Source organism: Mirounga leonina, unplaced genomic scaffold (genome assembly GCF_011800145.1).
Source record: "Mirounga leonina isolate KUSES-001 unplaced genomic scaffold, KU_Mleo_1.0 Mir_95, whole genome shotgun sequence".
NCBI lineage: Eukaryota > Metazoa > Chordata > Mammalia > Carnivora > Phocidae > Mirounga > Mirounga leonina.
Window position 1 is genome coordinate 24,935,412 of NW_023270865.1, and position 24,872 is coordinate 24,960,283.

The window sequence follows — 24,872 nt, forward strand, 5'->3', positions numbered from 1 at the left end:
ATCTCCCTATCACAGTGTTTCTGTTGTGGAAAATGGGTCTAATTTAAAATGACATTATAGGTTAACAACAGACATGGAAAGACATTTACAATATAGATTTCTGGTGAAAAGGTAGATTACAAATAATATGATCAGCAATATTAAACCCATTTTAGAAAAAACATATGCATACACCTACACACATATCTGACAAGGTATACTCTGAGTTGCTTATAATTTTTCTTTAAAAAATTCTTTGCGGGGCGCCTGGGTGGCTCAATCAGTTAAGTGGTTGCCTTCGGCTCAGGTCATGATCCCAGGGTTCTGGGATCAAGCCCAGTGTCGGGCTCCCTGCTCGGCGGGGAGCCTGCTTCTCCCTCTCCCTGCCTCTCTGCCTACTTGTGCTCTTTATCTATCAAATAAATATAAAATCTTTTAAAAAATAAAATAAAAAATTCTTTGCAAATCTATATTTTCTCATTTTTCTATAATGAACACTTACAGCTTCTGAAATAATAATCAGGTGTTTTATTTAGCAAGAAAAATGGATCTGGCTTCCAAACTATAACCAAATGCCTCCTTGAAGGGGAGCTAGGCACCCAGTGGTTCCCTTGCACAGAGGCACAAGGTCCTTTCCATTGTTTGTCTGGGACTAACCTGGGGTGGTGACGCTGAGATGTTTCTAGGTACCAGCCATCTGGTACCACCAAGAATGACCCAGCTCTCTCCCTCCCATTCACCTCAATTTCCAGAGCCACTGGCTTCCCCCTTACAAGCTCTACTGATTTGTAACCCTGGGTAGAGTTCACAAAACATGACCAAAGGTCCTAAACTACAGTTCAGGATTTTAAGGTTCACATTCACTGACTTAGAATCAATGACAGATGTCAATCCTTTCTAATCACAAGAAAAAAATAAGCCATCATATTTAAAAGCATCATCTTCAACTATTTTATCCAGTAAAGCGCTACTGTTTTTAACACAAAGTGCTGACTCTTGACAGATTCTGGCATACTGAAGAAAGCCACTGTTGAGCCTTCCAAGATCTGATCAGCCAACAAGTTATCACCAGGCACAGGTATCACCACATCATAAGGCGTGAGGATTGTTCTGGCAGCTCAGTTACCTACCAGCAGAAAGGTGCCTGAGAAACCTGCGATTTCCCAGCTAACAAAAGCAAAGCGCATGAAGAGAAATGAGAGGAAGACATACACCAAATGCAGTAAAGATGAAAGCAATATGAAGGAAAGGAGTAGAAACCTAATGGCAGTCCAGAAAAGTGTTCTGAGGGACTCCTCCTCCTGAGTGAGCCAAGAGGTTACCAGACACAGTATTCTCAGAGGCATATAAGCTACTCCGCAAAGCTGCTCACGTCAATTTCCAATAATATGATATCTAGCAAAAGCTATACATTTAAAAACAAATTGCTTTCTTGGGGCGCCTGGGTGGCTCTGTTGATTAAGCGACTGCCTTCGACTCAGGTCATGATCCTGGAGTCCCGGGATCGAGTCCCACATAGGGCTCCCTGCTCGGCGGGGAGCCTGCTTCTCCCTCTGACCCTCCCCCATCTCGTGCTCTCTCTCTCTGTCTCATTCTCTCTCTCAAATAAATAAAATCTTTAAAAAATAAAAAAATAAAAAATAAAAACAAATTGCTTTCTCACCCGCTCATACCTTTATCTTTTAAAAACTGTAAGCAATTTAGGTCAGAGCCCTTCCCTCCGTTCAAAATATTTTTAGAGACAGATTACAACAAAGAAACAGTGTCTACACAGCACTATTTCACTGCAAGAAAACAAAACTGCCAACTATAAGGATCCGAAAAATGTGATCATTTTGGGACTGAACCACTCCCCTTCCCTAATTATCCCTCAAAGGAAATATATCAGGCACTGTGGGCAAAGAGGGAAAACATGTCTAATTACAACATGTGCACTTGGTGGATGAAAAATTTGAACATTCTTGAACTGTGGCCACATTTCAGAAGACTTTCCATTTGTAGTTTAATCTCACTGAAGAGGAAAGGTTAAAGATCAGTTGTGTTTCAGCAAGGGCTCAATCAAAAAGACACAAAGAGAAACCGACATTACGTACCCACCATACAAGGGAAGCCTGCTGAAAATGCAAGATGACCCTGACTCCTTATCAAGGATCTAAGGAGGAAGTGGTTTTTATTTTCAAATTAGGACTAAAAATAAAACCTATTTCAAAAGTATTCTCAACTAGAGAAAACACAAATTTGAAGATGTGTGTATAAAGGCTTCTGGCCTCAGGTGGTGTTATAGAAGCAGTCCCTGATCAAGACCGCTCATCCACAGCTCACCTGCCTTTGCTTTACAGGGGTGGGAAGACAGCTGAAGACAATGAGTTTGATAGTACTCCTGCACATTGCTGCTTAAAGTACTGGGAAGAGGAGCAGGAAAAACCTTCAGGAATCCAAAATAAGAATGCATTTCATTAGGTACCTGGGTTGGAATTATTGCTCAAGAAGTCCTCAGGATGGCCTACAAGCTATGACCTCTCTAACCTGGTTTCCTGCGACTCTCCCCCTCACCTACTAGGCTTCTTCAGGGCTTTTTTTTTTTTTTTTAAAGATTTTATTTTTGGGCGCCTGGGTGGCTCAGTTGGTTAAGCGACTGCCTTCGGCTCAGGTCATGATCCTGGAGTCCCTGGATCGAGTCCCGCATCGGGCTCCCTGCTCGGCGAGGAGTCTGCTTCTCCCTCTGACCCTCCCCCCTCTCATGTACTCTCTCTCATTCTCTCTCTCAAATAAATAAATAAAATCTTTAAAAAAAATTAAAAAAAAAAGATTTTATTTTTATTTATTTGAGAGAATGAGACAGAGAGCATGAGAGGGAGGAGGGTCAGAGGGAGAAGCAGACTCCCTGCTGAGCAGGGAGCCCGATGCGGGACTCGATCCCGGGACTCCAAGATCATGACCTGAGCCGAAGGCAGTCGCTTGATCAACAGCCACCCAGGCGCCCCAGGGCTGACTTTCTTGATGCGCCTCCAACACTCCAGACTTCCCTCTACCAGCACTACTCTTCCCTCAGACCCCAAACACCCTTCAAATCTGCTCAAATGCCACTGTGGCAAGGAGGAAAATGGTGCCTTTCCTTTTCCCCTGATACTTATCACCTTCTAATATAACCATGTAATTTACTTATATTTTACTTATTGTTCACTCCATTCTCCCTCAAATACGCGCCAGGAGAGCAGGGATCTTTGTTTTGTTCACGATGTATATATCCCAAGAGTTCAGAACAGTGAAGGAGCTGGTTTAATGAATATTTTATGAATGAATGAACTGAACAGTAAAACTCCAGGGGAAGGCAAGAGGGGGTGAAATGAAAAGGGGAAGAAATGACAGGAGAACTCTCAAGGGAGAAAGCTGCACTGCTTGCTGATGGGAGGCGGGAGGCGGTGCACGGTATCCCGCCCCGGCATCAAACAGCAGGCGAGCTCAGAAGACCTCAACTGAGAAATTCCAGGGGCAGGGCAGACCCACCCAGGCGGCGGGCTCTGGGCAGGTCCCCACGGGGGTCCGGAGCGCGCAGCCCTTCCCCTCCCGCGGTGCCCAGGACCCCAGCTCCACGCCAAGGTAGGCAGGGGCGGCCCGGGCCGCAGCACCTTCCCGGCTCGGGCCCCTCCACCTAGTCGCCGGCGACCGGGCCCGGCGCTCCGGCACCTGCCTGCCCGCGCCGGAGGTCCCCACCTCAGCCCGCGCGAGCTCCCAGCGCGCCCCCGAGGGCCTCACCCCGCCCGGCTCCCCTCCCGCACACGCACAGGAAGCGCCCGCGGCCCTCCCAGCAGCGGGGAGGGGGCTCCCGGCGCCCCTCACCCCGGCAGCTCCAGCCCGACGCCCCGCCCGCACGGCGCCCCCTCACCTCAGGGCGCACGTACGACACGAAGGAGGGCTTGGGCACCTTGGTGCCGCCGCCACCGCCGACTACCCCTTTCCCCAGCATACCGCCGCCCTAGGAAGCAGCGACGCGCGGGACCAGAGGCGTCCGCTCGGGATCGGCAGCGGCGGCGGCCACCAGCACTGGCGGCTGGGGCTCCGCCCATCCCCCGGGCCGCCCCGGCCGCGGCGACGCCCGCATCCGGCTCCGCCGCTGACACCGCTCGCCCCGCCCACTCCGCGCGGGCCCTGGGAGTCGGGAGCCCGCGGCCGAGACCACGCCCCCTCCGCTCGCGGCAGGCGGGTCCGACGGGCGAGATTCGCCTCCGGAGATAGGCTCCACTCCGGCAAAGCCCGCCTCATCCTTCCTCTGATTGGGCAGATGGCGCTGCCGGCCTAGCCCCACGCCAAGCTACTTCTTGAATGAACCTGGAGAGATGTTTCCTCTGACCAATCCAAAGAGCGTTCTTTCCGGACGCCCCGGAGATTGGATAGCAAGAATGTCGCTGTCGTCCAGCGATCCTACGGTCCCAAAGTTGTGAGCAGTGGTTCATTGCGGTCAATCTCTTCCCCTTGCTGTTTTGGTTTAAAACTTTGAAAAGTGTGGTTGTATCGAAATCCTCCGAATGAGTTCCAGATTGACGTCCAGGTTTATTAATTTTAAATGCAGGCAAAGATGAGACAAATCATTGTTTGTTTTTATTTATTTGGCAGAGTGAGACACAGCGAGAGAGGGAACACAAGCAGGGGGAGTGGGAGAGGGAGAAGCAGGCTTCCCGCCGAGCAGGGAGCCCGATGCGGGGCTCGATCCCAGGACCCTGGGATCATGACCTGAGCTGAAGGCAGACGCTTAACAACTGAGCCACCCAGGCGTCCGGAGACAAATCATTGTTAACAGGCACTTAGGAACAGGTTTGAATGTTTGACCATAAAAGGCCTGTCGACCTCATTTTTCCACTGGTTTTTTTGTTTCTTTGTGTTATATCAGAATAGTAAAAGCCCTTAAGAGACTTATCCACTTTCCTAAGTTACCGATAAAATCCTCATTTTTAGTGAAAATTGCAAAGGAAATTCATTTTAATTTCACATTTGGTGCCAGGCATTGTGTTAGACACAAGTGAATAAGACAGGACCCCGCTCTCGAGAAAGTGAGTCCAGTGTAAAAAAACGAATAAATATTTGCAGTTGATTTGTTTGGTGTCAGGCACTGTGACTAATGCTCTTTACCCTCTTCATCTCCATGAGCATCCCTCCCCAAAGCCAAATAAACATAAAATCTAAGTGGAAACCAATGTGCTTACTTTTGCAAACTTAGTTTCAGGACAAGTCCTGTAGCCGCATTTCCAGTTAGATGGAAGCCTATCAGTAATGGCGGCCCTGGAGCCACAGTTAAGTAGCACTATCCTGGTTTTTCAGGGGAGACAATAGATGCAAGTAATTTGCCCGGGTCTCACAACTATTCACCGACAGAGCTAGGATTCCAAGCCACGTTTGTCTGATTCCAAAGCCCCAATTCTTAACATTGTGATTATGCAAATTAGGAGAGAGGATAATTGAAAGCCATCAATTCTGTTTGAGAAGGCCAAGTCAGGCTTCATAAAGAAAGACACTCTTCAGGGAGGTGTTGAGGAATGAAGTTATTTGTTCAGACTAAAATATCAGTTTCTTTTACAGCCGTTTTTACTTTCAAAGTGAAGTGACAGGGCAAATTTTTACTTTCTTACTTTTCAAAGAACTTTGGGATTTCCATGGTCTTCCACCAAGGTATGTTAGCTTGGGTACTTATGGCCAGGGTTGGCTTCTTGGACATGCAACTAGTGCAGTCATGCAGGGCTGGCACTTAGAAGTGTTTGGGGTTTAATGCTCAGCAGTTGCAACCTTGAAATTCTTAATCGTTTTATCTTGAATTTATGTTTTTTAAGTGAAGTTTGATGGGCCGATGGAACAAGCCCAGGGGTCTTGGAGCCTTATTTCCTACACAGTCCCGCCTCACATCCTCTCCCCACTTCTTCTCTGGTGCTCACTCCCCTAGCACCTTGCCCCCCCCCGCTCCAGCCAATACCATGACTGCTGCTGGGGCAGCAAGCTCATTGCTAGGAAGGAGTGAGAAGGGAGTCCTGCATTTCACCATCTCCATCCACCTCTCATCCCCATGGGTGCCTGGACACTGGGAGATGATTGGGGTCAGACACAGCCCCCACCCCACCCCTTCCTGTGTCTCTGGGTGAGGTAAACAACCATCCTTGCCCAAGACTGGAAGGAACATGGCTACTGGTGGGAACCTCTTGCCCATCCCCATGCAGATACCAAATGTGGCCAGGCAGAGCAGTTCTAACCCCTTGGGGATCACACAGACACTGTGGGAATGGTAGTTGACTTCCCTGCTCCTGGCCAGGACCCCACATTTCCATTTTGCACTGATCTCTGCAAATTATGTAGCTGGCCCTGCCTATGCCCTTTATTATCTGTGTCTTTGAGCAAGGTACTTCGTCTCTCAGTGCCTCTGTTTCTATGTAGGATGATGGCAACGGCAGTGATAATTATCTCCCGGTGGTTGGGGATTATTCTGAAGCCTAAAGATGATCCAGGTGATGCCCAGTAAGCAACAAGAACTAAATAGGTAACAGCTGTCTTGGTACAATCCTACCAAGCAGGACATAATTTAACCGCCCCCCACCCCCACCCCGCACCGCAGAAAGAGAAGCAAAGTGACTTCTCCCAATAACCAGCTGTGGAACTTTGTCTAACAAAGAATTTTTGTTTTTTGCTTGTTTGTTTTTGTTTTTAATTTCTAGTCCAATCCTGAGACTAGAAATAACAGCTTTTATTTTTAATCGACTGCACCAAATTTCCCTGTCTTCAAGCCATCCTGCATTATGATAATTACTTGATCCTACTCTTCAACATCCATTTATGGTCAAGTTGGTTTGCAGTGTGATAATTCTGGACACTTGACACAACCACTGCATTCATACACCCTCAGGAAACTATAGCCAGCAAGCAAGGAAAGATTTTAGAGAGTGAAAGGCTGGCTGCTTCCAGGAGCAGTTTAGACTCAATGATGAAAACCCACACTTTTTTTTTTTTTTAAGTAGGATCTATGCCCAGTGTGGGGTTCGAACTCACAACCCTGAAATCAAGAGTCACGTCCTCCACTGACTGAGCCAGCCAGGTGCCTCATAAAAAAAATAATACTTTAAGAAGCAGTAAGGGAATGAGGACAGAGAATAAACTAACATCTGTTTCCATCTTGCTCTTAAGGTTTTCCAGCTATCAGCATATTTTCACTTAATCTTTAGGGTGTGGGTCAGATCTCCTTGGGAGAGCCTCTCCCAACTGATTGAAAAATTCCTGTCATGCTGAGGTCAAATAATTCTCCATCTATTAATAAACACAGATGGAAGTCCTTAGACCTTGAAATTTTTTTTTTTTTTAAGATTTTATTTATTTATTTGACAGAGAGACACAGCGAGAGGGAACACAAGCAGGGGGAGTGGGAGAGGGAGAAGCAGGCTTCCTGCCGAGCAGGGAGCCCGATGCGGGGCTCGATCCCAGGACCCTGGGATCATGACCTGAGCCGAAGGCAGACGCTTAACGACTGAGCCACCCAGGCGCCCCAGACCTTGAAATATTTTAATTTACACACAGTAGTTTAAAGTCACCCTTTTCTCCTAATGCTGCCCTAAGCTTTCTTGGAGAATTATAAATAGGAACAAATCTTAGCTCGCATAGAAACAAGGGCCAGACCAAAGGCAGAGCTTCCCCCAGACAAGTGAAACCTACAGCATACTCCAAAATAGGGGGAAATGTTTTCCTCTGGTGGAGAGTTAAGCCTAGCCGCATTCGCATTACTCCTCTTTGGAGTCACTTGAGGCAGCCTATCTGTGGGGGTTATTCATCTTTATCTGGTGTGGGCGCATAGTAGGAATTCAATCAATATTTGCACCTAAGTGAGTGAAATGTTATCAGATGAAAAGCAGCCTGGGCAGCAATTGATTATTAGGTGGGGGAAACGAGTTCAAATATATATCTTATGTATTCTGTTGTATTACATATATATAATTTTCAAGGACTAAGATGCACATGTTATTTAATGGCCACTTGCCCACTTCAATTTTAGCAAATGGTCTGGATCCAAAGATCTACCCTCTTCTTTCACTGAAAATAGAAAATTCCTTAGCCTCTTTCTGCAGCCAAGGCCTTTCAACCTTCCTCTGAGGATGGTGAGTAATAGATCTGGATTAAGAGGCATTTGGATCGTTCTCAATCTTGTGGCGCTACAATATGAGGGCCTGCTGGGGAGACTCAGAAATTGTAAACAAAGATGTTCTGGTAATTTTTTCCCCCCAACAAAACACGCAACTTAAGATGACCACGTGGTAGGGGGGCTTGATGAGCCTACTCTATGATCTGTATTCTCATCACAACGCAAGTTAATGGCCTGATTGGTTTTTTCATTAAATAAAGATTTACTCATGGCTCACTTTGATTTGTCTCCCAGCCTCTTCCCATAAGACTCAGTCTTGATCTCAAGGTCATGGGATCCCACTCCCAGCATTGGGCCCCAAGCACCTGGCTCCAACAATTAATAGGTGTGTGACTTTTAATTAAGCATTTATATTCTTAGGTCTCAATTTTTTCACTGATATAATGAGGGTCATGGAGGAGCCTGACTCTTGATCTCGGGGTCATGAATTGAGCCCCACACTGGGTGCAGAGATTACTAAATAAACTTAAACAATATTTAAACTGAGGGTTATGAGGATTATAAAGGCATCTACCTCATAGGATTGCTGTGAGGATTAAATAAGTTAATGAATATACAGTGTTTAGAGTGTTGTTACATAAGGTGTGAGAACCATAGGATATTCAGTGATCAAAGCAAGGGGCAGAACAGTAGGCAGAGTAGGCTACCGTTAGTATAAAAAGTAGAAATAAAGACTGCATATACCAGGGCGCCTGGGTGGCTCAGTCGTTAAGCGGCTGCCTTCGGCTCAGGTCATGATCCCAGGTCCTGGGATCAAGCTCTGCATCAGGCTCCCTGCTCAGTGGGGAGCCTGCTTCTCCCTCTGCCTGCTGCTCCCCCTGCTTGTGCGCGTGCTCTCTCTCTCTGTGTGTGTCAAATAAATAAAAATCTTAAAAAAACGAACTAAAAAAAAAAAGACTGCATATATCTAGGTCCTTATATTTGCATAGAACACCTTTGGATAGATATAAAGGGGACTATGACATTAATTGCTTTCAGAGGGGGAACTTGGTGTTTGGAAGAAAGATTGAAAGAAGAGTTTTCACTGCATACTCTTTTTTTAAAAAGATTATTTATTTTAGAGAGAAAGCATGAGCAGGGGGAGGAGCATAGGGAGAGGGAGAGGGAGAATCCTCAAGCACACTCCACGTAAGCGTGGAGCCCGACGTGGGGCTCAATTCCAAGATCCTGAGATCATGACCTGAGCCGAAATCAAGAGATGGCCCTTAACCACCTGAGCCACCCGGTCGCCCCTCACTGTATTCTCTTTTATACCTCTGGATTTTAAACCATCAGAATTATTACCTAGCTCAACAACAAATTAATTTAAAATTACACACAAACTCACATACAGAATTATCTCCTATAGTTTTTTTTAATTGGGGTGAAAGTCCCATGACATAAAATTTGCCATTTTAAAGTGAACAATTAAAATACATTTAATTTAAAAGCAAGAGCCTTTTACAAGACATTGTCGTTTTCTGTCTCTGCTTGTCTTGGCATTAGTTCCCAAATCCACCCATCAAGGTCTAACCCCAATGTCACCACCTCTTTGGCATCTTCCTTGGAGACTGTTGGAACCAGTCTAGAGCTCTTCTGAATCCCTAAGCATCCAGTATCTGTATGCTGCATTGGCCCATGAACTGGAATATGTCTTGGCATCACTGCAAAAGGGCCTCCTCACCTTTGTCTTCTCCTAGAGCTATCCTGGGAGCTTCTCGCAGTCAGAGGAGGCCCTCCTGAGCATCTTGGCATTTCCTACAGTGCTATCCTTGGTGCTTTGAAGAGAGTATCAGATTGATGGAAAGCCTTCAGAACCTGCCTGAGCCCTGGAGGCCTCTGGGACAAGGAAACTGTGCCCTCTACGGGACTATCTAGGAAGTGCTGAGCAAGGAAGGCCTCGGTCTCCCCCACTCTCCAAAAGTTCCTGTTACACCACTCCGCCTTAAGAAAGACCCCCATTAGTACCTGTTTTTGCCAATGAAAAAAAAGAAGAAATCTGAAGACAATTCTTGCTTTTAACAAAATGGTAATTGCTTCTTTGCTTACGCCATTTCGGCTTAGAATAGGCTTCATAGGAACGCTCTACTTTCCGACAGCTGGGGAAACCTGTATTCACAGCGCAGGCGGGGGTGGTCCCTCAGCTCCGGCGTGGGATCCAGGAAAATGAAGGAGGCGCGGCGGCTGGGCCCATTCCCTCTCCGTCCTCCTTCACCAGGCCTCCCGTGGGCTCACCGGGTGCACAAGCAGACGGCACGCGGTGGAAACCGTGCTTGCGTCGGGGGCTGGGCCACCCCCGGAGGCCGTAGCGCTACCGCCACCCGCGGAGAGAAATCGGTTTGAGGAGTGGGGGTGGGGCGTCACCAGGCCCAGAGAGGTAAAAGGCCTTGCCTGGGATCGCTCTGATCCGTGCCGCCCTGCGACTGGGCTTCTGGAACACAGTCTTCTTCCTGAACGTGAATTCTAAGCCAGCGGGGTCTAACACGGGCAACTTAATCTGGTTATTTCTAAGCTTTCTCTGTCAAGTCTTCTAAGTCAGTCACAGTCCATTTCAGAGCTCCCTTCTGTGTGTCTTCCCCCGCTCTCTGGGCTGCGTTAAAGGACGCACAGAGCCCCAGCGGGGCCTGGCATGGGACAGGGTGGGTTGCCCATCTCCCTGGCTCAGGCCCATTGCGCGTCCTGTGTGTTCCCCCGCAGGGAAGGTGCCCGCTTCCGAGGGTGCAGACTTGGGCTTGCAGTCACTCGGTCCTGCCCCCCCGTTGCCGCAGGCTGATGTGGCGATTCCTTAGAGAGGCAGCTCAGTCCTCCGCCCTGGGGTGGCTTGTGCCCTACCGTGAATGGGTGTGCCCCTTTCCTCTGTGAGGCAGCCTCCCCGCAGCACCTTGGCTGTCTTTCCTAATTACGTTCTGGGTCTCACTTGGGGGCCACCGAATACTCTGGATCATTTGCAAGCCCCTTGGGAGACACAGAAGAGTCAAGGGGCTTTTGCAAGGGGTCTAGCGCCTGGAAAGTCCACACCACAATTTCAACTCCTGTGTGCCTGGAGGCAGTGGAGGAGGGATTGTGGGCAGGGTCACCCCGAAAGTCCCCTATGGGGGTACCAGACTCAGGCCAGCCCTTCCCTTCTGTTGGTTTCCCTGAGTGAGGGGGTAACTGTGGGGCAGGGGAAGTGCAGGGACACTTCCTGCTTCTCACTCTGCTCTCTCTGTCCCCAGCTCAGTAGCCAGAAAAACCTGTTATTTTGTTTGGCTCTCCATTTCAAATTTCTCTTGACTCATTCCAGGATGATAGAAGTCAAGATCTGGCATCTGATTCAGGGATGATCTTCAGGAAAGGGGAATGAGAGAAGCTCGTTGATATCTCAGATTATTAAGAGTGACACGACTTCTTGCTTTACTTGTTGTCGAACTCTGTGGAGGCTGTGTATCACAAAATGGAAATAAGGTATTATTCCTCCTGGAATTTTAACTGAGATCAGAGCCTTACGTTTAGATCTTAGAATTTCTGGTACTCCAGAGCTGGTTGGGAAAAATCGAGGGACCTGACATCCAGGCTGTTTATGCTCTGATTCGAAGGAAGATGACACTGAATCTTCTCTTCCTTCCCAGTTTTGTTCAGGGCTGCATCTGGTTTGAAAATCTGGAAGAAGGGTGGGAGGGCACGTCTTCTCCACAGAGGAGGGCCACTGGTGTTTGGAGCCGAATCATCTTAAAGGGAAGAAGAAAGTTGTTGCTGTCATAGGGGCCAGGAGAACCTTCTCAAATAAAAACAGGCCGCTCATGCCTCCCTGCTGGGATATTTGATCTTTGTTGAAAGTGCAGTCAAGCCTGTTTTGAGCTTGGCTGACCCCTTCCCACTCCCTGGAAACCTGAAAGGCTTATTGTTCAGGTAGTTGTAAAAGAACACAGAGGTCGCGAAAGGCCCGCTCTTTTATGTCTGAAGAAGTTATCTGTCCCAAGGTGAAAATGTAATCAAAATTGTTTCTTAAAAATCCCTTTTGTCCAAAGGCAAGGAATAGAAATGGCTGAGCTGCCAAGAAACATCTCAGTATTTTTACAGTCACTTTTCGGCTTGAGCTCTGTTAATGGTTAGCCATCCCCCACCCCCGCCCGCCCCGCCCAGAACACTGGAGTCTATTCACCATTCATTCACCTGGTCTCTGGAACGGATTCTGAGGGCAGCCAAGTAAAGCACCAAGCAAGGCAATCTCAGACTTTGCAAACATCTTACGCAGGTTCAAGAAATCTGAAAAGAAGTTTTGTCGCTCCGCTGAAACGGGGGCGGGGGGGTGGGCCCAGAAGGAGGGAGGGGAGTCAGTTCATTCTCCCCCTTCAGGTGAGACAACATCAACTGAAGAGAAAATACTAAGAGGAACTTAATCTGAAACCACGCAACATTAGAGAAGCAACTGATTCGTTCTTTCCCCTATTCGTTTTCCTTTTTTTCTTTTTTAAGTAATCTCTACACCCAACATGGGGCTTGAGCTCACAACCCTGAGATCAAGAGTCGCGGGCGCCACCGCCTGAGCCAGCCAGGCGGCCCTGGATTCGTTTTTAGAAAGAAGTTTCTCTGCTCTACTTTTCTCCTGGTCTTCTCGTGTGCCAGGGCAACACCGTCCACATCCCCGAAGGAAAGGCTCTGTCCGTCGTGGTCGGAAAAGGAGCCTCCCACACCGGCCTGTGAGGATGACCTCAGAGGGAGCAGGACGGGCACTGTGGGGAGAAGCCAGAGCCAGGGGTTTGCCCTGTGGTCACACTGCTGGTTCCAACACAGGCAGTGTTGCCAGTGGCGAGAGATGAGACTGGAAGGACAGGCTGGAGCTACAGTTTAGGGGACCCTGAATGCCCCGCTAAGGATTTTGCAATTTATCCTTAGGTATGTGGAACTATGGAAGACTTTTTACACCATTTTTTTCTTTTTAAGGAATTATTATGGGGGCGCCTGGGTGGCCCAGTGGTTAAGCATCTCATCTGCCTCTGGCTCGGGTCATGATCCCAGGGTCTGGGGATGAGCCTCGCATCCATCAGGCTCACTGCTCAGCTTCTCCCTCTGCCTGCTCTGCCCGCTGCTCCCCCTGCTTGTGCTGGCGCTCTCTCTGTGACAAGTAAATAGAATCTTAAAAAAAAATTGTCCACTCACATACATTGCTCATTTACACTTTCAAACAAAGAAATTTATCTTATAATTTATTACCAAAGTTTTCCATGTTCATTGTCAAGTCATCTGCATCTGTTGGAAAAGTCATTGAGGATCTCATAACATGGAGATAAGCAATGCTAATAGTTTGGAGTTAGAACTTCTGTATGTGTGTGTACATATGTAGATGTATGTACTGCAAAAGTGGACTCTTACACAGATACTGGTTTTACATAGATGATTTGTGAACATCCCAGCATACCAGTAAATACCTAGCTACATCATTCTATGTAATGATCCACTACGTGGATGTTCCATTTGTTCAGTTCCTGACCATTTAGGTAACATAATAAAAATCTTTATGCCTGTGTCCATTTCTTTTCTTAGTGGAATCAGCCCAGTTATTTGTCTCTAAATTTTATTCCGGGATACAGGAATTTTATATTTTTGTAGTAAAATTCATGTTGATTGATTTTCATATATTGAACCAGATATTCCCAAGATATACTCCCCTTGGTTGTGGCATATTATTCTTTTTTAAAAAATATTTATTTATTTGAGAGAGAGAGCACAAGTGGGGGAGAGGGGCAGAGGGAGAAGCTGACTTCCCACTAAGCAGGGAGCTGGATGCGGGGCTCCATCCCAGGACCCTGGGATCATGACCCGAGTGGAAGGCAGATGCTTAACCCACTGAGCCACCCAGATGCCCTTTTTTTTTTTAAGATTTTTTTTTTTTTGAGAGATGAGAGAGAGAGAGAGAGAGAGAGAGTGTGTGTGCACCCGTGCACACATGAGCAGGGGGAGGGGCAGAGAGAGAGGGAGAAGCAGGCTCCCTGCTGAGCAAGGAGCCCCATGTGGGGCTGGATCCAAGGACCCTGGGGTCATGACCTGAGCTGAAGACAGACATGCTAAACCCACTGAGCCAACCAGGTGCCCTGTGGTATATCATTCTTACTTTTTTTTTTTAAGTAGGCTCCACACCCAGCATGGAGCCCAGCATGGGGCTTGAACTCACAACCCTGAGATCAAGACCTGAGCTGAGATCAAGAGCAAAGTGCTTAACCGACTGAGCCACCCAGGAGTCCCTACATTATTCTTTATATATATTACTGGATATGATTTGATAAATCTCTCAAGGGTACTTCACTTTAACTTCATCAGGTACATTGGTCTGAGCTTTGTTTTTCTTTCTTTTAAAAAAAAAATAAGTTCTATACCCAATGTGGGGCTTGAACTCATGACCCTGTGATCAAGAATCGCACACTCTACCAACTAAGCCAGACAGCCTGAGTTTTCTTTGAGCTGTTTTTATTTGGTTTTGATATCATGGTAATGTTGGCCTCATAAAATAAGTTGAGGTTGAGCCCCAGAAAAAGATTATAGTTATTCATAAATAACTTTATGGAGCCACTTACCCTAGCTCCTCCAACTCCCCAATCTGGCCAGTGTGTTCCAGTTACTCAGGACTCCCCTTTTCAATCCTCTGGCCAGAAATCTGGGGCTGTAGTTACTACTACCTACTACACACATCTATGGTTGTACTCATGTCTATGGCTAAGCAGTGAGTTTACCTCTGGAAGGTGGAAATACGGCGAATTGTTGACTTTGATGATACTTCAGTTCTTGTCTTCTCCAGTCTTCCTGTCACTAATTATGTTTTAGAGTCCTCAAACTGCTGTTCTATGTATTTTATCCAGATTTTATATTCAGAGGGAGAGACAGGGCAGAGGGTGCTTACTTCATCTTACTGGGAACTTGGACTCATAAATTTGGTTTCAATTAATAAGTTAGTCATAGCTGCCTTCCCACTTTACCATATACTAAGCCCTCTCCTTTTCGTCTTTTTTGTTGTGCACTAAATTTCAGGAAAAAAGAATTAAGAACTCATAAAATTAAGAATTTTACCATCTACCGGGGCGCCTGGGTGGCTCAGTTGGTTAAGCGACTGCCTTCGGCTCAGGTCATGATCCTGGAGTCCCTGGATCGAGTCCCGCATCGGGCTTCCTGCTCGGCAGGGAGTCTGCTTCTCCCTCTGACCCTCCTCCCTCTCATGCTGTCTCTCATTCTCTCTCTCCCAAATAAATAAATAAATAAATCTTTAAAAAAAAAAATTTTACCATCTACCAAATCTTTTTTCCCTTTGAGCCATTTTTGTTTCTCTTCAACTCCCATAGCCTTCTATCTCTTTCATTAAGTCCAACCAAAGAACAGACAGGAAGACAGACAGGCTGCTCCAATGTTACTATGAGATTTTCGGTCTCTGCTTTAAAATAAAGGGTTCCTTTAAGGCTGTAGTTTGCTTAAATGTCAGGCCTCCTTCCTGACATTTCTCTTGAAACCATCAATGAAGGAAGTGCGTTGAGTGTTTATGACTGTCCTTTAGATTTTATTTTTTCAAGTAATCTCTATACCCAGCATGGGGCTCAAACTCACAACCCTGAGATCAAGAGTCGCATGCTCCACTGAGTCAGCCAGATGTCCCTATGACTGTCCTTTATATTAAGTGTGGGGGACATCAAGTATCTTAGTGTATGAGAGAAACATATGATCACGGAATTGAAGAATTTTGGAGAGTCCATAGGTAAAATGGCTGGGGTCTCTGATGTCATAAAATCAAATGCACACTGGCCAGCCTGGTAGGCAAAACAGGGAATGGTAGAGGCTGTGATAAACTTTCCAGAAAAGATTTTGTCTTAAATTTATCCTCTGGAAGGAATGGCCATTAATCTCACCTTTAGCTTTTTTTTTTTTTTTTCCAGCTTTAGCTAATTCTCAGCGCACAAGAATACATGCCCCCTGTCATCAGATCTTCCAATTTTTCAAGAGAAGTCAAGTTGAGGGACGCCTGGGTGGCTCAGTCGTTAAGCATCTGCCTTCGGCTCAGGTCATGATCCCAGAGTTCTGGGATCGAGCCCCGCATCGGGCTCCCTGCTCCGCGGGAAGCCTGCTTCTCCCTCTCCCACTGCCCCTGCTTGTGTTCCCTCTCTGGCTGTGTTTCTCTGTCAAATAAATAAATAAAATCCTAAAAAAAAAAAAAAAAAAAAGATAAGCTGGGATTTTCTGTGAAATCTTTAATACTGGTTGTTTTTAACAGTGTTTGGGCCAAATAAGACACAGCTTTATCCTGGATCTGGTACCTAAGATATGACTTCTGACTCAGGTAAAGGTTGAAATGCAGAGCAAAAAAGATGGAATTCCCTCTTTTTCTAGAATTATTTAACCATTGACCTTTGAAAAAGATGTAGCTTTGTAAGTTCCTTAGAATGAAGAGGTGAAAGTGGGCCTTTGGAGTAGACCAAAATTGGGTTACTTAAAAATTATTTGTACAGGGACGCCTGGGTGGCTCAGTCGTTAAGCATCTGCCTTCGGCTCAGGTCATGATCCCAGGGTCCTGGGATCGAGTCCCGCATCAGGCTCCCAGCTCAGAGGGGAGCCTGCTTCTCCCTCTGCCTGCCCCTTCCCCTGTTTGTGTGCATGGTCTCTCTCTCTCTGACAAATAAATAAATAAAATATTAAAAAAAATTATTTGTACACCATGTCTTAAGGATTAAAATTCTACAGAAAGAGGCTTGGCTGCAGGACACATCAATGGGAGGTTAGGGTTAGGGTTAATTGCTCGGCTTTGAAGTTAACAGAACTCTCCAAGTATGTAGCTTTCTGATGATCTGACCCAATTCAAGAGATTATATCATTCAAATGATCTTTTATTATAGAAAGGACAAGTTACTTAAGCTCAAACCCTAGTTTGCTCATGTGTAATACTGAACACTTAGCAACGTTGTGAGGATGAAATAATATATACTGTTCAGCACAGTGATGTGGAGTTGCTTGAAGGTATTTTGAGTAGCAGTGACATAAACAGATGTGTTAGGAGGAATAATCTGGGGGTTGTTGGCTGAGAGACTGGAGGCAGAAAGAAAAAAAAGCAAGATTGGAGTTTAGATAAAGGCAGGATTTGGAGATAATTTTAACAAAGGGAGTATCTAGAACTTGGAAGATGGATGAGATCATCAAAAGCATGAAAATGCTCATGACAGAACCGTGGGTGCTACCTAGAAGCAGCAGGACGGAAGGAATGTTCGGAGAGGTAGGAAGAAAAAAAATAACCCAAAACACAACAACCCAGGAATTTCAGTGCCATGGAAAACAAGGGAAACGTTAACACAATATATAGCAAAACCAGCATCCATTTTGTCAAAATCTTCTTTATGCCTGCATTTTGGCTGCCATGAAATAATGATTAACTTCGAGGCAACTGGCTATGTGACTTCTATTCAAAGGACCTTTACCAGGTACATGGACTAACAACGTAAAGGCATAACTCTTCTTGTTGTGCTTTGCTTTATTGCCTTTCACAGATGCTACATTTTTTTTAGAAATTGATGGTTTGTGGCAACTCTGCATCAAGCAGCTCTGTCAGTATCGTTTTCCTGACAGCACTTGCTCACTCAGTATCTCTAAATCACACTTTGGTAATTCGCAAAATATTTCACACTAGCTCATTATTATAATTATTATGGCAATCTGTCATCAGTGATTATGACTCTGAAAGCTCAGATAATGGTTAGCATTTTTTAGCTTTAAAAAAATTTTTAAGTTTTAAAATTTATCTTTAAAGACTTTTTATTCTTTAAAGATATGTATATTGTTTTTATTTTTTTATTTTTTAAAAGATTTTATTTATTTATTTGAGAGAGAGAGACTGAGAGAGCACATGAGAGGGGGGAGGGTCGGGAAGGTCAGAGGGAGAAGCAGACTCCCTGCCGAGCAGGGAGCTGGATGCGGGAATCGATCCAGGGACTCCAGGATCATGACCTGAGCCGAAGGCAGTCACTTAACCAACTGAGCCACCCAGGCGCCCTGTACATTGTTTTTAAAAAAGACCTAGTGGTAGGGGCGCCTGGGTAGCTAAGTCGGTTGGGTGTCTGCCTTCAGCTCAGGTCATGATTCCGGGATCCCGGGATCGAGCCCCAGGATCAAGCCCTGCATCAGGCCCCCTGCTCAGTGGAGAGCCTGCTTCTCCCCTTGCCCCGCACCCCGTTTGTGCTCTCTCAAATAAATATCTTAAAAAAAAAAAAAAAAACCTAATGGTATTGCACACTTAATAGATGAACGTTAACTTTTATATATATGGGGAAACCACTTTATTGTGACATTTGCTGTATTATGGTGGTCTGGAACTGAAACTCCAAGTACTGCGGAGGTACGCCTGGTAATCACACCTTCAACTTGGAAAAGATCGGATTATCTTACATACTTCCATACCTAATGCCAGGACTTTTAACCAAAATCTTAAACAGGTGGTTATAATTTTGAACATGAGCAACAACTTTACAAATGACCTCTATTTTACTGTTGCAGTTAACATTTTCAAAAAGCTATTTCTTCAGTTGATTTTTTTTCTATAGTCTCTCCTGCTCTGTGGTTCCAATTACACAGCTTAGTTTCAAATTCACTACCTCAAAGTATCACTTAAAAAAAGAATGCCCAGGTGGGAACCTGGCTGGCTCAGTCAGTAGAGCATGACTCTTGATCTCAGGGTTGAGTTCAAGCCCCACAATGGGAATAAAGCTTATTAAAAAAAAAAAAAAGGCCATAACTGAACACTATGGCTCTAGATTTTACCTCATTTAGGTTATCAGATAAAGGACAGAGGTAGCTCCCTCTGGGTTAAGTTTCAATGCTAGCTCACTAAAATTAGTTGTGATTGGTAATGTAGGTTTGAACTTCCCTCCAAACCCCTACCCTATGCACTAACATTTTTAAACATTTTTTATTTCTAAGTTATCTGAATACCCAACGTGGGACTCAAACTCAAAACCCTGAGATCAAGAGTCACAGGCCAGGTGCCCCAGGTCTTGTTTTTATCTACATTATAAAGCACACTAAATTGCACTGAAATGCAGCATACTAATTTTAAACAGCTCATAGCAAAGCTCGAGGTAAATTACAACACCCTGGAATTCTCGTCAGGAACCTGTCATACTTCATTATCCTGTATTTCTTTAACATAGAGCTCCACTGATCCAAGCCCTAGGTATGTGCTGTTTTCCCTATTTCTGAACTCATTTTAAGAGTTCAGTGATTAAGCTAATGGAGATCAACTTTTCATACTTTGATTCAACAGATTATAAAGAAGCATTTGATTAAATAGTCCTTTCCAAGCTGAAGACCCTATTTTTCTAATACCAGGTATTGGAACTATATTAAGAGAAGGTGAATATATAGGTATATATAGGTATATAGAAGGTGAATAGCTTTGTATTTAATGTACCAGTTTAGGTATTTCTCAAAAATACTATTCAAGCTTTAAGTTGGTTACTGATTTCTACTTTCACATTTTATTTTACAGCTAATATTATCACACTAAACAAGATAAAGACTAAAATGACCTAGACTGCAGTTAATCAGTAAAATTGCTTAGGGAATGGGGATATTATGATTTGCTAAATATCCCAATTAACTTATGCTATCTATACATATTGTGTGGCTGATAATAAAATACCTTCAATACTAAATTTAAAATATAGTTTTGCAGGGTGCCTGGCTAGCTAAGCCAGTAGAGAACGAGACTTTTGATCTCAGGGTCATGAGTTCAAGCCCCACGCTGCGCATAGAGCTTACTTAAGAAATATATGTAAAAATAATCGTTTTTGGACTTTAGAGTACATGATGGTCACTGCTATAAAGCATGTTTATTCAAACATGATCAAGGTACCACTTGCAACAGAACCACCTATACTTAAAAGAAAAAAAATCTAATTTGGAATGATTCTATAGTGCTGGTTAAAACTGCAATTTTCCGAGGCACCTGGGTGGCTCAGTTAAGTGTCCGACTCTTGGTCTTGGCTCCGGCAAAATCTCAGGGTTGTGGTTTTGAGCCCCAAGTCGAGCTCCGTGCTCAGCAGAGTCTGCTAGAGATTCTCTCTCCCTGTCCCCCTCCCCCGCTCACACTCTAATAAAATCTAAAAAAAAAAAAAAAAAAAATACAACTTCCCTATGTGTACTGATACGGAACAACCTCCAGGATTCCAAGATACTAAATGAAAGAAAGGCAGGTACAGAATATACACAGTATGCAGCCATTTGTAAAACAGCAAAAGGGTGCACATATTCACGCCATGTGCACAGGCCATGTGTGGAAGGGTATACAATGGATTAATACTGACTCCCTCTGGGAAGGGGCAACGTAAGAGGCAGAAGACATTTTATGCCATGTACTTTACACCTTTTAAATTTTAAACGTGTATGAACCATCCATTCAAACAACATTCTTAGGCTTATTCTGGCCCTCCTCAAGTTTTGGAATTAGGGCTTAAAACTCTTAATTTTTATAATGTTCCCCAGACAACTCTCAAGGAACAAATTTGAGACCAATGCTATGAACATTATCTTTCTAGGATACTATAAAACTTGCCCTTTATGGGGAAAATCTTCAAAAATGAGATAGCACTGTCAAATTCAGTATAAAAAGTAGTGGATCCATTAAAGCAACTGTTTGTAACTTCAATTCAATTCATACATTGACAACATAATAGCATGACCATGCAAGACAAAAAAATTTTTTAAGAAGTAAAAAATTATTTAAAATACTCCTGACTTTAAAAAACCAGAGATCTTTTGCTGTGCTGTTCATGCAATTCTGCATTTTTAATTCTAACTTATCCGAAGAAACAGAAGAAAAAATAGTGGTGAAGAAAAAGAAAATTCTAATTTGGAGAGCATTGTGTAATTGGAGGTGGGTTAAGAGGAATCAATTTATTTGGGGGTTATCATTAAATTATTCTAACATAAGAACAGGAAGTCAGCCTGAGATGCAGAGAATAACTGATAATTAGTTGCCAAAACAACTGGTTCAAGACCTGAGATCCTGGGATCAAGACCTGAGCCAAAGGCAGAGGCTTAACTGACTGAGCCACCCAGGCACCCTCTCCCCAATACTTCTTTTAACTAGAGTTTATAGTTTTCTTTAAAAATTGTCAAAGCAGGGGCTCTTGGTGGCGCAGTCGGTTAAGCGTCTGACTTTTGGTGTGGCTCAGGATGTGATCTCAGGATAGTGGGATGGAGCCTTAAGTCAGGCTCCACACTGAGTGCCGTCTGCTGGAGATTCTCTCTCCCTCTCCCTCAGCCCCTTCCCCCTGCTTGCTCTCTCTCTCTCTAAAACAATCTTTTAAAAAGCTGTCAAAGCAGAAGATACTAATGAATCCAAGTTATTTCATTTTCTTTTTTTTTTTTTAAGATTTTATTTATTCATGAGACACAGAGAGACAGAAAGAGAGAGAGAGAGAGGCAGGCTCCCCTCGGAGCAGGGAGCCTGATGCGGGACTCGATCCCAGGACCCCGGATCATGACCTGAGCCAAAGGCAGACGCTTAACTGACTGAGCCACCCAGGCACCCCAAGCTATTTCATTCAAGATGGTTAACGTGGGTCTATCCACAACAATGAAAATAATTAAGTCATGCAAAAAATTAGTACTGAAACAATTATTTTCATAAAAAATTTAAATGGCACCAACTGTTTATCTGGATGAAGACACCCAAAACAAATGCAAAATTTTGAAACAGACTGAAAACATGTTTAGAAAGAACATAATTACAAGATGAAGGGAGCAGCCTGGAAAAGTGCTGAGCATGAATTTTGAAACCTGACTCAATTTCAATCCTGTCATATAAGTTGATTTGTGATCTTGTTAGCCACTCTGGGCTTCAATTTTCTCATCTGAAAAATAAGAAATATAGCAGTGTCACTTATTGTTTAAGATGGGAGAACATGAAATGACCTAGCATGTCATTGGTGTGTGATGTTAAGTTCTTGCCTTCTCTAAGAGAACAGTAAGGAACAAAATTCGAAAATTTTACTGGGTAAAACTCACTATTCAAAAGAGTAAAATGAGACCCAGAAACATTTAAAAAACAAACAACGGGGGTAGGGGTGAAAAAGGCTTGTCCGTGTTACATAGATAGTATGTGACAACCTTTGGAGAAAAGCCCAAGTCTCCTTTTCTAGTTCTCCAGTGGTTGTCTCCTACAGTTTCCTGGTCTTCTAAGGGTCCAGGGAAAGATTCAAATTCCAGAAAGACACTGAGCCAATATACTACTGAATTATAAATTTTTCTGGAAATTATGTGCTTAGGCAACAAGTAATTGTCAGGAATAACAAGATATATGTACCCAATAAAACTTGAATGTGGTTTTACTGAAGCATAAGTCATTTCAAAGCAAAAGTAGTTTATGAGACATCTCTAACATATAATACATTTAAGTCATTATGTGAATTTAAGTTTTTATTTGTGTATTTCACTGTAGTGCTGTGACAACAAAATGACATCTGTGTACCAGAGCATACATACATCAACAGTAAGATGTAACTTCTCATTACACCACTGCTAGAATATTTAGCTTTTTGTAGGACACATAAGCATGTAAGATGGCCACACCAAATAATTTTCTGGTTTTTTTTCCTTAGATAACCTTAATTTTTTATCAGTAATACTTTATCAACCTCACTGTTAAGAGAACTGTAAATTATCTGGGTGATGGGGTATGAGGGCAGGGGGGAGGAATCATTCAACTGTGTTATACTGTAACAGTTTGCTAGAATAATCTCACACACACCCATAAGGAACTGTCATCATAATTAAGGGCTAGTTACTGTTGTTAGTTGCACAATGATAAAGTTCTTTTGAAAATATTGGTTAGCCCACTTATATATGAAAAATGCCCTTTCCACTTATGCAGACGAAAAAAATATTCAGAAAGTTATTTTTTGGCCTTGCTATGTCAAAAAGTCAACTGTACAAAGGTCTACGTGTCAAACCTAAAATTATAATTTTAAAAGTCTATTAAAAACAAAAATGTCATGCATTTTTATTATCAATTATGCAGAGGCTTTAAAACTGTTGCAAGACCATATAGTATATATTAGCTTTTATACTGCTAATGCACAACTAACAGCAAACTTGATTAGATTAACAGAAATCTGTCTTAATTACACCTTTATATATCACACTAGAGACAAATGCCACAAGATCTGCAGAAACATTCAGTTCTGAGCACTTAAATGGCAGGATAACTTTTTGTGTTGTAACCCATCACATACAGAATAACAAAACAAAAGGAAAAAATTCTGCAGTTTCACGTTACAAAAAAACGTACTGCTGTAAAATATTAAGAAGGGGTAAAGGATATCATCTATTAACACAAAGTAATGACTAGTGTCAAAGAGCAAACAAAACTCCTAAATAAAAATATCAAAATACACATAGCAACTGAAGCACAAATACTGCATTAAATACAGTAAAGATTTAATAAGACTAGTTAATAAAAGACACAAAAATAGGGGGAGCTAGGGCAATCAGTAAATAAAACCAAAATAATGGGGAAAACATCTGAAGCATTGTTTTTCCCCTAGGTGGAGCACAAATTTTTTTTTGGGTGTCTTTCCATTCATATAATACCTAACACTGTACATTAAGATATTAATGTCACAGAAAAACTTGGTTCTTCCATGAAATTCTTTAAATTCTTGATAAATTTTTCAAAGTAGACATTATTATGAATGAAAAACAACCAACAAATGGGCACCTGTTGTTTTTAACACTGCAGATTTACAGGAACTTTTTAAAAGTTATCATAATCTTTTTTGTCTTTTTTCCCCTCAGCTTCAAATCCATCAACTCCATCGCTATCCCTTCTTCGTTTCCTGTTGTTGTGGATGTTAAAACGTTGGCTCATTTGGGGTAATGGATCCATGCCTAGAACTTTGTGTATCTGGCGGAATGCAAGGAGTCTCAATGCAAACTGCAACAAAAAGAGCCGGAATTCAAAGTTAATTTTAAGAACCAAAATATTAATTATTAACTAGGCTTATATCTCCATATATCAATATAAAAAAGCATATTTAATTAAATAAACACCTTGAATAATATTAAGTTTCACAACCCAAATACTCCATATGTTCTAGTGTTTATATTTTCAGGCTTTTCTGTATGCATGCTGTTTTGCTTTTTAAAACATAAATTAAGAGGCACCTGGGTGGCTCAGTCAGTTATGGGTCTGCCTCTTGGTTTCGGCTCAGGTCATGATCTCAGGGTCATAACATCAAGTCCCAAGTCAGGCTCCGTGCTGCGCATGGAGCCTGCTTAAGATTCTCTCTCCCCTTTTCCCTCTACCCCTCCCTGCCCAGCTCATATGCACTTGCATTCTCTCTCAAAAAAGAAGTTAAGAAATAGACCTTTTAAAAAAATTCAATATTATGTTCATTTAAAAAAAAATCTTGAAATTGAAACAATACGTAACAAAAGGAATGTAAATCTCATTGAGTAAATCCCTCTTTGGTTTCTACTCATGTATTTTCCCATTTTTTCTGTGGATGCCCATGTGTATAGGCTGCACACACGCACACACACTTCCCCAGGTTTACAAAAAAGGGTCACATTTCTTCAACTTGTTGCTTCATGAACCAAAATCAAAATTTTCACTACATGGTTATGTATGCGCAGAAATGTGTTAGGCATTACTGTCACAAGATTTCATAAGACATAATCTATTCCTCATATTTCTGGGACTATATACCTCTTAAATTAATTCAAGGAGATGTAGTCATTTGAT

At 43.5% G+C, this 24,872-nt stretch overlaps 2 protein-coding genes across 5 annotated transcripts in view; both read right to left on the minus strand.

The window, feature by feature from the left end:
* Positions 1-4,046, minus strand: part of MTMR12 (myotubularin related protein 12) — a 69,544-nt gene extending 65,498 nt beyond the window's left edge. Inside the window, exon 1 of one of the 3 annotated variants that reach the window (XM_034998897.1) lies at positions 3,866-4,046. In XM_034998897.1, coding sequence (XP_034854788.1) covers positions 3,866-3,946 — 81 coding nt within the window. In that variant the 5' untranslated portion in view covers positions 3,947-4,046. Of the gene's footprint in view, positions 1-2,301; positions 2,385-3,865 lie in introns of those variants that run through there. The other 2 variants (XM_034998894.1, XM_034998895.1) reach the window with 2 other exon arrangements.
* An 18,479-nt stretch (positions 4,047-22,525) lies between these two features.
* The window catches only part of ZFR (zinc finger RNA binding protein), an 81,444-nt gene continuing 79,097 nt past the window's right edge, over positions 22,526-24,872 (minus strand). For both annotated transcript variants that reach the window (XM_034998851.1, XM_034998850.1), the window contains one exon: positions 22,526-24,062. In XM_034998851.1, the coding sequence (XP_034854742.1) occupies positions 23,883-24,062 (180 nt within the window). In that variant the 3' untranslated portion in view covers positions 22,526-23,882. The remainder of the gene's footprint in view (positions 24,063-24,872) is intronic.